This window comes from Pongo abelii, chromosome 6 (assembly GCF_028885655.2).
Source record: "Pongo abelii isolate AG06213 chromosome 6, NHGRI_mPonAbe1-v2.0_pri, whole genome shotgun sequence".
NCBI lineage: Eukaryota > Metazoa > Chordata > Mammalia > Primates > Hominidae > Pongo > Pongo abelii.
The window spans coordinates 137425370-137439118 of record NC_071991.2 but is presented as its reverse complement, the minus strand read 5'-3'; the positions used below and the strand labels follow the sequence as shown (position 1 = coordinate 137439118).

General features: G+C 44.3%; 1 protein-coding gene across 1 annotated transcript in view; it reads left to right on the top strand.

Moving 5' to 3' along the window:
* The window catches only part of PARP12 (poly(ADP-ribose) polymerase family member 12), a 41088-nt gene that overhangs the window by 22354 nt on the left and 4985 nt on the right, over positions 1-13749 (top strand). Inside the window, exons 6-8 of the mRNA XM_024250341.2 lie at positions 581-776; positions 4555-4696; positions 8070-8166. Of these exons, the coding sequence (XP_024106109.2) occupies positions 581-776; positions 4555-4696; positions 8070-8166 (435 nt within the window). The remainder of the gene's footprint in view (positions 1-580; positions 777-4554; positions 4697-8069; positions 8167-13749) is intronic.

Genomic DNA, 13749 nt, shown 5'->3' with positions numbered 1-13749 from the left:
CTGCGTTTAGAAAGGGAGCGTGTCCTGGTGGCTCAGGTGCAGGCTGTGCAGCCCACCTGAAAGCCCAGCTTGCCCGCTGACTAGCTGTTTGACCTTGAACAGGTTTCTTCACCTTCCTGAGCTTCTGTTTTCCCATCTGTGAAGTGGAGATAATAGTCTCAACCTCATAGGGTTGTGAAAATGTCATCTCCTAATACATATAAAGTGCTTAATGCAGGGTCTGGCTCACACAGTAAACACTCAGTGTATGTTAACTATTGTTATTTTTGGCTTCTAAGGACTTCCCTTTCTTGCCAGCTCAGCAGTGCATTTTAAAAAAGAATGTTTTCACCAGTATCTTCGGCATTTTGTACTAAGAGGAGTTTTCATCATAACTAGTCTCCCACATTATCTTGATTTTGATATTTTTATACCTCCAAACTGATCTGAAAAAGCAGTTTCCTCTACCTCTGGAAACTTTTTCTAAAATGTGCATGCCACATTGACTATTCGCATCTCCCAGCTGTATGTTCTCAAGCTGAGGGACCTGTGTCTGCTTGGCTGGTGGGATTTTCAGTCTGCTGCTGTTTTTCTTCTGTAGGATCCTGTGCTCTGAGTCAGCCAGTACCTTTCACTCTGATTGTCTGAACTTTAACGCCATGACTTACGGTGCTACCCAGGCTCGCCGCCTCTCCACGGCCTCCTCTGTCACCAAACCTCCACACTTCATCCTCACCACTGACTGGATTTGGTACTGGAGTGATGAGTTTGGTTCTTGGCAGGAATATGGAAGACAGGTAAGTGTGATGGAAAGAGGGTGAATGTTTTGTCCTGAGGATCTGTAAGAGAGGAGCCAAATAAGAGCCCCCATATTGTTGCCAGGGGCATCCTTGAGAGAGCTGAGGATCCCCAGGTGCCAGTGTGGCTCACTTGCTTTGGGAGAATTATGGCAAAACTAGATAAGTTGGAATTTATTTGTATGAGCTTTCATCTTTGAAGAGCTTCCATCTGTTGGCTCATGAGAACTGAATGACAAATTTGTAGTGAGATCAAGTTTCTTCACTGGTTTTATTAAATGGGATAGAAAGATGTTTCTCTTGTTGAACAGGTAACTTAACCCCAGTGCTGGTGCCTATGTGCAAGTGTGTTTGTGTAGCTGTGGTATAGAGGTAAAGGCTTTTCAAACCGGTTGTCTGCCATTTCTGCAACTTTACAGAAGGTAGGCAAATATAAGAAAATTGATTTATATCATGTATAGGTTTGGAATCCAAGCCAAATAACAAAAAATAGCTGCTGTCAATTATTCGCAGGTGTTTGTGGATGGGTCAGATTAAAGGGAGTCCCCTGGTCACTTACAGAAATACAAGTTTAGGCCGGGCATGGTGGCTCATGCCTATAATCCCAGCACTTTGGGAAGCCAAGGCAGGCAGATCACTTGAGGTCAGGAGTTCAAGACCAGCCTGGCCAACATGGTGAAACCCCGTCTCTACTAAAAATACAAAAATTGGCCAGGCGTGATGGCGTATGCCTGTGGTCCCAGCTACGCGGGAGACTGAGGTATGAATGAGAATCACTTGAACCCGGGTGGCAGAGGTTGCAGTGAGCAGAGATCACACCACTGTACTCCAGCCTGGGCGAAAGAGCGAGATTCCGTCTCAAGTACAAGTTTAGGGAAGGCACCATTGATAAAGAACCCACCCTCCAAAATGAAAATCGATAGGTATTTTGTACTCTTCTGGGTTTTAAGAGGCTGTATTGAAGCTTTAGTTTCTTATTCTTAACTGCCCTCAGAATGCCCTTTAACTCTGATGATGCTCTAATGTAAGCTCCATGAGGGCAGGGACTTTTGTCTTTGTTTTGCCCCATCGTATCCTGTATGTGGAATGATGCATAGCCGGTCCTCAGGAACTAGACATTGGCTGATGGAAGGAGGAGGGTGTTACTGACAGTGTCTGTTGGTCAGCTGGAGATGGTCACTCTCAGCGATGGCCTTGCTGCCTCGCACTACTTCCTTTCCCCTCTGCTTACCTGCTCCCCTCTTGCCAGCACCAGCCTCTCCTTGCTTGCTGCTCTGCCCTGCCTGCCTTTCCCACCTGTCTCCCTCCCTTCGTGGGCGACCTGGGACGCTCTCTGACCTGCCCTGTGGGACTCATCCAGATAAGCTCTCTGGGTTTGGTCAGGAGCGTGAGGGGAAGAGGCTGTGGCGTGACATGGAGGAGGGGGACAAGATGACCGCCCAATCATGCTCTGGGAATCCCGGCTTTCCTTGAGATGGAGGGACAGATGGCAGGCGCAACAACACTTAGCAGATGTGACCGTCACGTTCATTTTGTTTGGGGATCTGTCCGGCTTCTTGGAGACCGCTGGTTGCTGAATGAGATGACACAGGGCTCTGGGCAACCCATGCAAAAGTGGGGTTCCCCGGTGGTGTCTCATCACAGCTCTGGTTGTTGGGGCCGTTCTCCTCCAGCCAACACCTGGAGCGTGCACCTTTCTCTCCTGTGCTCCTCCTCCTTTGTGGCAGTGCAGAAACTCATGGTGAGCAGTTTGAGAATGTCTGGGGATGAACCGCGTGTGGATGTTATTGATATGCCACGTGCTAGTGGGGGTGTAGAAACACGTGTAGGCTTGGTGGCTTCAGGCTGGACAGCCTAGGATGATCTGGTTTTTCTTGTCCTCCCTTTCCTACATGTTTCTGGTGTAACCCCACATTTAGGTTTCTTTTTTAGTTTTCTGCTAATTGCCACTTCAAAACAGTTTTCTCTTGATTCCCAGAAAAGCTAAGTTTTTTCTGTCTGAGCTCAAGAAGTACTCCAACATTTCATGTCAAAATCAGACACCTGCTGGTCCTGCCACAGGACATGTGGGAATCTGTCATTCCTTCCACATCTCACTGGTGCCTCCAGGTGCTAAACCGAGACCTTTCTCAGCTTAACACATAATATGGCTGCCATTGTTGGTTTCTCCTTCCAAACCTCCCACTGAGGGCAAAAAAACTCTTTGCTTTTTGCTTTCTGCTCATCCACTTGCATCTTCCCTCCCTCTGTGACCACCCGTCTGCAGGGATTTTGACTGGAGGCCTGGGGTCGGGGCAGGACACGTGCATCTGACTGCTGCTTCTCCTCTCTGTTTCCCTGACTCAGAGCTTCATTTCCTCAGGCCCAAAGGGGAGGGATTGTTTTCTTTTCCTTTCCTCTTGTTGTCGGAAAGGGATTTTTATACCACATCCTCTTCCTCCCGGACTCTAGTCTAATGGCTTGGTTTTGAAGGAGGACAGACTTCAGAGAGAGAAACTTAGGTGCCACTATGAGACCGTAAACTAGGAGGCTGCTTTACAAACCATTATACCTCTTACACCCGCCCCTCATGGTCCTCGTGGGGCCAATTCATGTCATCCCTCGGGCTTGGGCCTTGGCTCAGGCGTCTTTTTCTTCCAAGAAAACTTTGCTGGGTCTCACCCTTCCTTGGTCATTCTTAGTTACCCCTCTCAGCGTCTAGAGCACCCGTGAGACCTGTGTGGGACCTTGTGCTTGAGGCTTTGAAATGTCTGGGTACTTTTTTTCCCCTTCTCCATTGCTGGACTCAGTTGCGCAGAGGCATGGGTGACTCTTGTCTTGTCTCACTTTTGTTCTGTTAGTAACACCTAAAGCTTGTGACCCAGAACAACTAGGGTGGTAGCAGTACGAGGAGCAGGAAAATTGATAGGGACAGAGGGAGTTAGTTGGTTATAGGTTCAATAACTTTAATTTTAGTTGTCAGTTTAATGTCAAATTTAATAAGAACAGTGATGATAATAGTAACATTTATTGAGTATGTTTTGTTGTGGGCACTGTACTAAGTGTTCCACATGCCTTATTTAAATGATTTCTCCAGCCCTGTGAGGACAATATAGTCCTGTTGTATAAAGGGATGAATATGGCCTAAGTACTATTATTCATGTTACAAGCTTGAGATAACGGAGGCTCAGGGAGGTTAAGATAACTTGCCAAAGTTATAGAGCCAGCAGGTTTGGGAGCCAGAACTCAAACTCACTCCAGCCGAAGCTATGAGATTTCCTGTAGGTAATTGTGGAAGGATAGGGATTGAAATGGATAATTTAAAAATAGATGAATGCTCCTAGGGACCAGAAAAAGAAAACTGCAAGGAAGAGGACCGAGCTCTGATTAAAGGATGGTTGCAACATGAATAGACAGGTAAGAGCAGCCTGGCTTGGGCTGCCCAGTCAAGCAGCACTCGAGAAGTCGCTGTTGCTGTTCTGCCGGCATTTGAGTGGCTGCCGCGTCCTCTGTCCTAGGTGACCTGAGTGCCCTCCTCTCCGTTGCTCCCATCCCTGTCTTCCTGCTCAGCAGGACCCATATTTACTGCATTGTGTTTGCTAGGGCAGCTTCAGGAGAGAGTCATGTTGCCTCCGTTCTGTGCCTCTGTCTCCTGCCATACCATGCTCCCTGGCCTCCATCTTCCCCACCACAGGACTGTCCACCAGGAGCATCTCTGAAATGTGGCGTGGGTGCCACCAGCGTCTTTCCTCATCACGCAGTCTCTTGCCTTCATAAAGTGTCTGGCTTTCCATCGCAGGGCACGGCGCACCCTGTGACCACTGTCAGCAGTAGCGACGTGGAGAAGGCCTACCTGGCCTACTGCACACCGGGGTCTGATGGCCAGGCAGCTACCTTGAAGTTCCAGGCCGGAAAGCACAACTACGAGTTAGATTTCAAAGGTATCCTGTGCCCTGCCCTCGCCCAGCAGAGCCTGCCTGTGTTGGCTCTGTCCCTACACCTTAACCCTGGAGGAGCCGTGTGCACACACTGAGGGCCTGGGTGGGTACAGGAAAGAAAAGCAAGGTACCAGGTCCAAGGTAGACCTGGAGACAGATGACACTGGCCCTGTGCAGTGGAGGAAGAGCTGCATCGAGGGTGAGAGGAGAATCGACCTCAGGAGGGGCAGGAGCCCCAAGTGTGGAGGACAAGCAGAGTCAGCATGCATATAGTGTGGTTGTCCTGCTGTGTCCGAGGACTAACCTGAGTCCCTGACAGGTGTCCGAGCAGCTCTGTCGTGCAGTGTCTGCCTTTCACTCCCTGCTGCAGCAGTGCTGCTGTCATCTTTTTTTTGAGACGGAGTCTTGCTCTGTCACCCAGGCTGGAGTGCAATGGCGTGATCTTGGCTCACTGCAACCTCCGCGTCCCGGGTTCAAGTGATTCTTGTGCTTCAGCCTCCCACGTAGCTGGAATTACAGTCATGAGCCGTCACACCTGGCTAATTTTTTGTATTTTTAGTAGAGACGGGGTTTCATCATGTTGGCCAGACTGGTCTTGAATTCCTGTCCTCAAGTGATCTACCCACCTTGGCCTCCCAATGTGCTGGAATTTCAGGCATGAGCCACCGCGCCCGGCCTGCTGCCATCTTTTCTGTAGGCGACTTTGGAGTTGATGGGTTTAACGGATGGTAGGACACAGAGCAATTAAAAGTCCCTGAGAAGCAGATTTTCATGCACTTATGGTGACCTGAGGCTGGGGCTGAAATGTTTCATCCTAGTTGCATTACAGAGAGAAATAGGCGACCCTTTGGCCAGTTCCTCCAAGTGGCTGATTTGTGAGAATTTTTTTTTTTTTAGTTTTAATTTTGTGTAGTTTCTCTTAAGCCATTTCCACATGAGTGTATCGGTCTAGCTTTATTCAGTTCCGTTTTGCCTGTATTTCACATTTTAAACTCTTGAGTCCTTCTGAATGTTCAGCATTTTATAAGGGAGTAAGTGGGCCTTCCTTTAAACACAGTTTATGGTTTTCTTTATTTTTGCAGACCTTTATTCTATGTGGAGTATAGTGAAGTGTCTGGTAAATTATCCTAAAACCACTTTGGCTGTCTGTTTCTGGCCTTGGTTTTGCTTGTGGTTTTGTGGCACTTGTGGTTTTGCTTAGGGTAGATCACTACCCCCTTGACATGCCCTTACAGTGAAGTTTTTCTCCTCTAGAGTGCGAACTGCCTCTGCTGGAGAGTGCCAGCCACGTGTGGTCTGGTTTGCTTTCCACAGCCTGACACACACCAGTGCATGAGAGGGGACAGTGAGAGCATAAGACGTTAATCAAATCAGGACTGCCCTGGAGGTCAGGACTGTGTGGCAAGCATGCATCTGACTGCTGCTGACAGCGATCTGGAATATTTCTTTTAAATATCTGGAAAATATCAAAACAGATATATCAGAAATGTCAGATACTACCTTGATCATTCCCAACCTAGGCCACACCCTGGGGACATAACAGAACCTCATGATAGGGATGGGGAAGAGCACACACGTGCAGTTTATGATTCCTGCAGACTGACCGAAGCCCATTTGAGTGGGCACAATTCTTCTTTTCCTCCTTCTCCTCCTCCTCCTCCTTCTCCTACTTCTCCTCCTTCTCCTCCTTCTCCTCCTCCTCCTCCTCCTCCTCCTCCTCTTCCTCCTCTTCCTCCCTCCTCCTCGTCCTCTTCCTCGTCCTCCTCCTCGTCCTCTTCCTCCTCCTCCTCTTCCTCTTCCCCCTCCTCCTCTTCCTCTTCCTCTTCCTCTTCCTCTTCCTCTTCCTCCTCCTTCTTTTGGTAGATACCAGTATCCACAAAAGAAGCTTGAGATGAATTGGCTTCTTCCCCCACAACTTCACTACTAAGTATAAAGCAAGTCTCAAAGCAAACTGCCACACATATTTATTAGCTATTTATTAGGAAGCAAGTACATTTAAAACACACACAAAATAGCCCAAATGAGTTGTTCTGAAGGTTTAGGGATGATTCGGTTCTGCCCTTTTAGGGACTCCTGTCATAAATGATTCACTCAAGGCAAATGACAGGATTCCAGAAGCAGAATTCTAGCATCCTGTTAGGTGGTGTCAGACGGGGCAGAATCCCCCAAAGACAGGCCGTAGCCTAGGGTATCCTCTGGAAGGGTAAATTAGGGAAAAGACCTCACTTTACTGTGTCCATAGAAGGGTAGGGAATGTGTCTGACACACATTTAGCCAGTCCACGTATCTTGGCTCACTTTTAATTTCACCAGTGAAAGCCATTTAAGATTCATCACAGATGGCCAGTAGGCCAGTAACACCCATTTAAATATGCCAGTGAGAATGGTCTTGATGGGCAGCTGAGTAGTGGGTAACAGAAGGGGTCATGGTTGCTGCATCTGGATCATGGGCTCTGAATGAGAATGTGGATGGACCTCCAGGAATGGTAACCATCTCGGCTGCAACCTAAGAGACACACACTTGGATAACCATCCAGTTTATGCTCAAGTGCAATAAGGCTAATTCTGGACATCTATAATTTTTAATATTAAAATGTTAATTGTAAATGGAAATAAAATTAGCTGGGCATGGTGTCACACTCCTGTAGTCCCAGCTACTGGGGAGGCTGAGGTGGGAGGATTACTTGAGCCGGTGAGTTCAAGGTCCACTTGAGCAACAAAGCACAAGACCCCATCTCTTAAAAAAAAAAAAAAAAAAAAAAAGTAAGACTTGAGAGGGTTTTTCTGGCAGGCAAGGACATAACAAACACTTCTAGGTATTTGTCGTTTTTCAACTTGAGGGGCCAGTTCCCCCAACCCCAAATCCTCAGGATGAGCATGGGGTTCTTGAGGGTGGGGAAGCAAGAAATTTGTTTATTAAAGATATTGTTGGTTTAGAAAGGTTGATGAATACTGCCATAGTTTAACTAAAACAAAGTTATAAAACTTACATTAACTCTGAATCCCACTAACTCAAGACGTGGTAGTTTGATCTCAGGCTGGGGTGAGGCTTTTTTATATCCAAGCTGGGAAAAATTGCCAAGCAAAATAATGGTTTAAACAAGGTTGGAAGGAACAATTTAAAAGCACTCATGTATAATTGATATGTCAATTACTAATCATTCCTCTATTCATTAAACCCAGTCTCCTAAGGGTACCTATTTTCTTTATGAATATTTGAAATGTGTAAAATGGCCCTATTTTTTACAGACTGATTCTGGGCTTTACACATTTGGATAAGCTTTCAAATCTGTCTAATTTGTGTTCATAAAACATTGCCATCCTGTGTGTATGTATATGTATATGTATATTTTTTCACTGGTTATGTTTTTTTTCAGCCTTCGTTCAGAAAAACCTGGTCTATGGCACAACTAAAAAGGTTTGCCGCAGACCCAAATACATGTCTCCCCAGGATGTGACGACTATGCAAACCTGGTAGGTTGCAGTGGGGGGCTTGGTACTTAGGATGTAATCAGCTGGGGTGTGCTCTGCAGCGGTGACAGAAAACCTGCCTCAGACAGCACCCGGGCACCCATTGGCTTGTACAGCGAAGTGCTCCCGCACTCTGTTATCGTTTGTCTTCTACTAGTTGGACCAGAGTGGGAATTACCCTGTGGGTAGAAGCTTCGTGATGCGTAATTAGAAGGCTGCCTGTTGTGATCCGCGATGATTCCCTGGAAAAGACAGACTCTGAAGGCGAGTCTAGACTTGAAGCCAACCCGTCCTCCGTTTGTCTTTTCTGTGGAATCATTGAGTCATAGACTTGAATTTTTTAAATGTTGAAATAATGAAATAATGATGGAATTACACCAATAAAAACTCATGTATTTTAGTATTTGAATATCATGGAATACCAAAACTCTAAAAACAGATATTGCAGTCACTAATGGGTGAGCTTCGTCGGGGTGAGTTTCTTTCATTCCCAAGATGGCTGCCAGGAGCCACCAGGTTAGCCTGTGGCCTGTGAGCCCCTAGAAGGGAGGAGAGAAACCTCCTATAGCAGATGAGGGGAAATTCTTGTGCTTTGCACTGATCAGACCCTATCTCAACCACTGGTGTTATTTTAGGCTGGGGGAGGTGGGATGGGATTGGAACTGAGAGGAAGGGGTCAGTGTTCTCCAAACCATGCAGCCACATATTGGGGGAAGGTGGCCTGCATGGTGGAGAGGGACCACAGTGCCCATACAGTTTGGGCTTGCCAGAGCCAGTGCTGGGACTTTAGGCAGTGTTACTGGTAGCTGGCTGCACCTTCTGTTTGCCTCAGAGGTCTGGCTTGTGTCTATTTTATGGAGAACCAACAATGTCTCTTTTGGTTCTTTTGTTTTGTGAAGCATGCAAAGGTCCTTTTTAAATGAGTTTGGTACAAGATAGAGGAGAAAGGTATTATCAGTCCACGAAACTGCCTTGTGAGTCAGACCTAGCAAAGTAATTTCCTGGGAATGTGCCTTACTTTTTCCTTTTTAAATTAAAATTTATTTTTGCACTGGGTGCAGTGACTCACACCTATAATCCCAACAGTTCGACAGGCCGAGTCGGGTAGATTGCTTGAGCCCAGGAGTTCGAGACCAGCCTGTGTGCCTGTAGTCCCAGCTACTCAGGAGGCTGAGGTGGGAGAGACACCTGAGCCCGGGGAGGTCGAGGCTGTAGTGAGCCAAGATCATGCCACTGCACTCCAGCCTGGGTGACAGAGTGAGACCCGTCTCAAAAATAATAATAATTATTATTATTGTTTTTGACTATGTGTATAACCTTCACGTGATTGAAAGTCAAACCTATATAAAATGGTATCCTCTGTAGTCTGTAACTTCCTCCCTGTTATCTCTACCCTGTTCCCACTGTGGGTAACATTAGTTTCTGGTTTCTCCTTTTTATGTTTCTCTTTGCAAAAATAAGCATTTGCATACATACACGTAAAAGTATTTTCTTCTTGCACAAAAGGGAACATGCTATCTATACTGTTCTATACCCTTTTTTGTTTTCACTTAAAAATAGATCCTGATAATCACTTTGTTTCAATTCATTAACTTCCTCAATCTGTTTCTTCTTTCCTGGTTCTCTGTAATATGTATGTACCATAGTTTACTTAATATGTCCCCTTTTCATGGATGTTTGTGTTGTTTTCAGTCTTTTGCTATTACAAAGTATAATGCTGTCATGAACCATTTGATGTATGTGCTGTTTCAAATTTTGGAGGTATGGCCAGGTGCAGTGGTGCACACCTATAATCCCAGCGCTTTGGGAGGCCAAGATGGAAAGATCGCTTGAACCCAGGAGGTTGAGACCAACCTGGGCAACATAGCGAGACCCCGACTCTTTTTTTTTTTAATTAAAAAAAACAAATTTTGGAGGTAGACTGTTAGGTCAGAGTCCAAGGAAGTAAACCAAGTTCTTTTCCATGGGCTTGAATCATTATGCACACCCACTAGGACGCATGAGATGCCACAGAGTGAGTTGTCAGGCTCTTGGGCTTTTGCATTTCTCAGGGGTAAAAGATGGGTCAGTGGACTTCAGTTTGCTCTCTCTTAGGAGTGAGGTTGAATATTATTTCTAACATGTAAGTGCCATTTTTGCTTCTTTTTCTGTGGACTGTTGGTCTTTTTATCCATTTTTCTATCAACTTTCTGATATTTTTCTTAAATATCAAGAGCCTTTTATCTATTAGGGAGGTTGGCCCTTGTTTTGTTACATAAATGGCAAATATTTTCTCTTAGTTTGTTGTTTGCATTTTGACTTTGCCTGTGAAGTATTTTACCATAAAGATATGTTTCTTATTATTTAAGTTAAATGTATCAGTGTCTTACTGATTCTGGATTTAGAGTTTTGGTTGATTATGACCCTCCTGTTTCTGGAAGTCATTTTTTATTCTTTTCCTATACAAAGCCTACCCTAGACAAGGTTTGGAAAAGTCTCTTTGCTTTCTGAGAGTAGATCTCTCTTGTCATTCTAATTTAGTTTTCAGGGGGCCACAAGAAGATGCCAAATGTCCAAACTAAAAGTGATTCAGACTAAGATATGAGTGATTTGGGGTCTCTTGTAAGCGGAGTGTCACACAGTGTTCACACAGATGAAGTGTTCAGTTCTTCTCTCTGACCCATGTGCCAGCAGCTGGTTGTCATTAACTCCAGTAAGCAAGTCTGCTTGGGCCTGCATGGTCAACTGGGAATCTGAGGGTAGATCACTTTGAGAAACAACTTTTCTGTTTACACAATTAATGGGGTCATAAAATGTAATGTCCATATTCAGAAGTTATAATACAGGAGTGTCATGTAAAATTTATTTATGTATGTATTTATTTATGAGACAGGGTCTCACTCTGTCACCCGGGATGGAATGCAGTGACCTGATCACGGCTTACTGCACCTTCCACCTCCCGGGCTCAAGCAGTCCTCCCGCCTCAGCATCCCAAGTAGTTGGGACCACAGGCATGCACCACCATGCCCAGCTAATTTTTTTATTTTTTGTAGAGACAGGGTCTCACCACGTTGCCCATCCTCCATGAAAATGTTTCATTCATGTGATTGGGTCTTATTTTTTCTTTTCTTACCTTCTTTTGTGTATATGTATATTTTAAAGGCTATAGGAGAAACTACATGTTCTTCACTTCAGTACAAGTAAATCAATATCTTTGCCCTCCTATCTTTTCTTCCATTTGCCTTCGTCTCAACTTTTTTTAAACCTCAAGAGGCACCATTATTTTATACTCTGAAAGTTTCATTAAATTTACTCACATTTTTACCACTTTGTCCTTTCAGATTACCTTAGATCAGGGGTGTCCAATCTTTTTGGCTTTCCCGGGCCACATTAAAGGAAAAAGAATTGGGCCACACGTAAAATACACTAACACTAACGATAGCTGAGCTAAAAGAAAAAAAACCCACAAGAAAATCTCATAATGTTTTAAGAAAGTTTACAGATTTGTGTTGGGTCACATTCAAAGCTGTCCTGGGTCACATGCAGCCTGTGGGCTGCAGGTTGGACAAGGCTGCCTTCGATGAAGATTTGTTGGAAAATTGTTCTTGGTTTGTCTGAATGTGTATGTATGTATGCATGTATGTATGTATGTATGTATGTATGTATGCATGTATGTATTTATTTTGAGATGGAGTTGCACTGTCGCCCAGGCCAGAGTGCAGTGGCATGATCTTGGCTCACTGCAACCTCTGCCTCTTGAGTTCAAGCGATTCTCCTGTCTCAGGCTCCTGAGTAGCTTGGACTACTGGTGTGCGCCACCATGCCCAGCTAATTTTTGTATTTTTGGTGGAGATGGGGTTTCATTATGTTGGTCAGGCTGGTCTTGAACTCCTGATCTCAAGTGATCTGCCCACCTCGGCCTCCCAAAGTGCTGGGATTACAGGCATGGGCCACTGTGCCCGGCCAATATGTGTATTTATTTTGCCATCAATCTTGAAGGAAATTTTCACTGGGTATAGAATTTCAGGTTGTAGGGATTTTCTCTTGGATCATTGGTGATGATCACTCCACTGTATTCTGGCTTCCATTGTTGCTTTTGAGAAATTGCCTGTTGGTCTAACAGGTGCTTCTTTGACAGTAATCACTCTTTTTTCCTTTGGCTACTTTTAAGAGCTTGTTTGTCTTGGAGGTAGGCATCCTCACTAAGGTGTATTTAGGTATGTGCTTTTATCATGGTTGAAATTCTTTGGGCTTCTTAAGCTGTGGATTGGTGCGTCTCATCAGTTCTCTTTGAAAATCGCCTCCGCTGTCTTGTCTCTCCTCTCTTAGAGCTTCACTTAGGTTCTGGTCATATTCCAGTTCTCACTGTTCTCCATGTCTCAGCTTCTTTCCTGCATTTTCCATTTCCTTGTTGCTGTGGGTCACATTCTGGACAATTTAATTTCACATATCTTTCAGCTCACTGATTCTTCCTCCAGCTGGTCTAATCTGCTATTAAGCCTGTCCACTACACTTTTATTATTAAAGATTGTACTTAATTCTGTAAGTTCTATTTGGTTCTTTTTTAGATCTTCCAGGTCTTTTTATAGCTTCCTGTTCCTTGCATATGTTTTTAAAGTTTGTCTTTTTTTTTTCCTTTAAACATAGGAAGAATAATTGTTTTGTAATCTCTTTGATAATTTCAGCATCTTAAGTCTTTGTGGGTCTGTTTTTGGCTGATTCTTGCTGGTAGGACCTTACTTGGTTATTTTTGAACTGTGCCATTTTCCGAGGAAAGTTATTTGTGGGAGTTCTTTGAGGCTTAGGATGAAGGTGTATGTTTCATGCCAGCAGAAACAGAAGGTAGATCTATTTAGAAAGAACAGTGTATTCTGAAACTTAATAGGAATGATTTGTAATTATAGTTTCACAGTCCTTGTTCCTGAACCCTTGATCCGTATGTCTTTTGAACTGCTTTTATTTAATTTTTAGAAAGATAATGTGATGCTTGTAACACGTGACACTCTGTATTTTAGCACATTAATATTTCTGCAGTAAAGAATATGCATAGTCCGTTTAAGAAGGATAGATACAGATCACAATGGCCTCTTACTAACTTCAGTCAAATTTCCATTGCCAAATGAGTTTTGATGTCACTTTTATGTTTTTCAAAAAATGTTTTATTTCATATTTTCTCCTGCTTTTCCTGAGCTGTATAAAAAAAGTTTTAAAATGTTAATTAGACCTCATTGAGGCCTTTAAAAAATGTCTTTAGAGCTCTTAGAATTTCAGAATTGTGGATAAAGGTTTATGGCTGTGTGTGTGCTCCTTTAACCATGTACTCCATCCATCCCTTTTATCCCTTCTGTGTGGTAGTTGGGACACAGGTGAGAAATAGGTCTCTCAGGACTGTAGGACTGTAGCACTGTTTGGAGTTTGGCTACATAGGCAAAGATAAAAGTGCTCTCATGTGGTGAATATTGTGCTAACATTCTTCCTTGCCTTCTACCTGCTCTTAAAATATGATATGCTGAGACTCAAGACTGGTGAGTTTGGCTAGCAGAGACCACCTATGGTATATTTGCTTTGTGTAAGAATAAAATGTTTACATGTTTTTGTTTACATTTT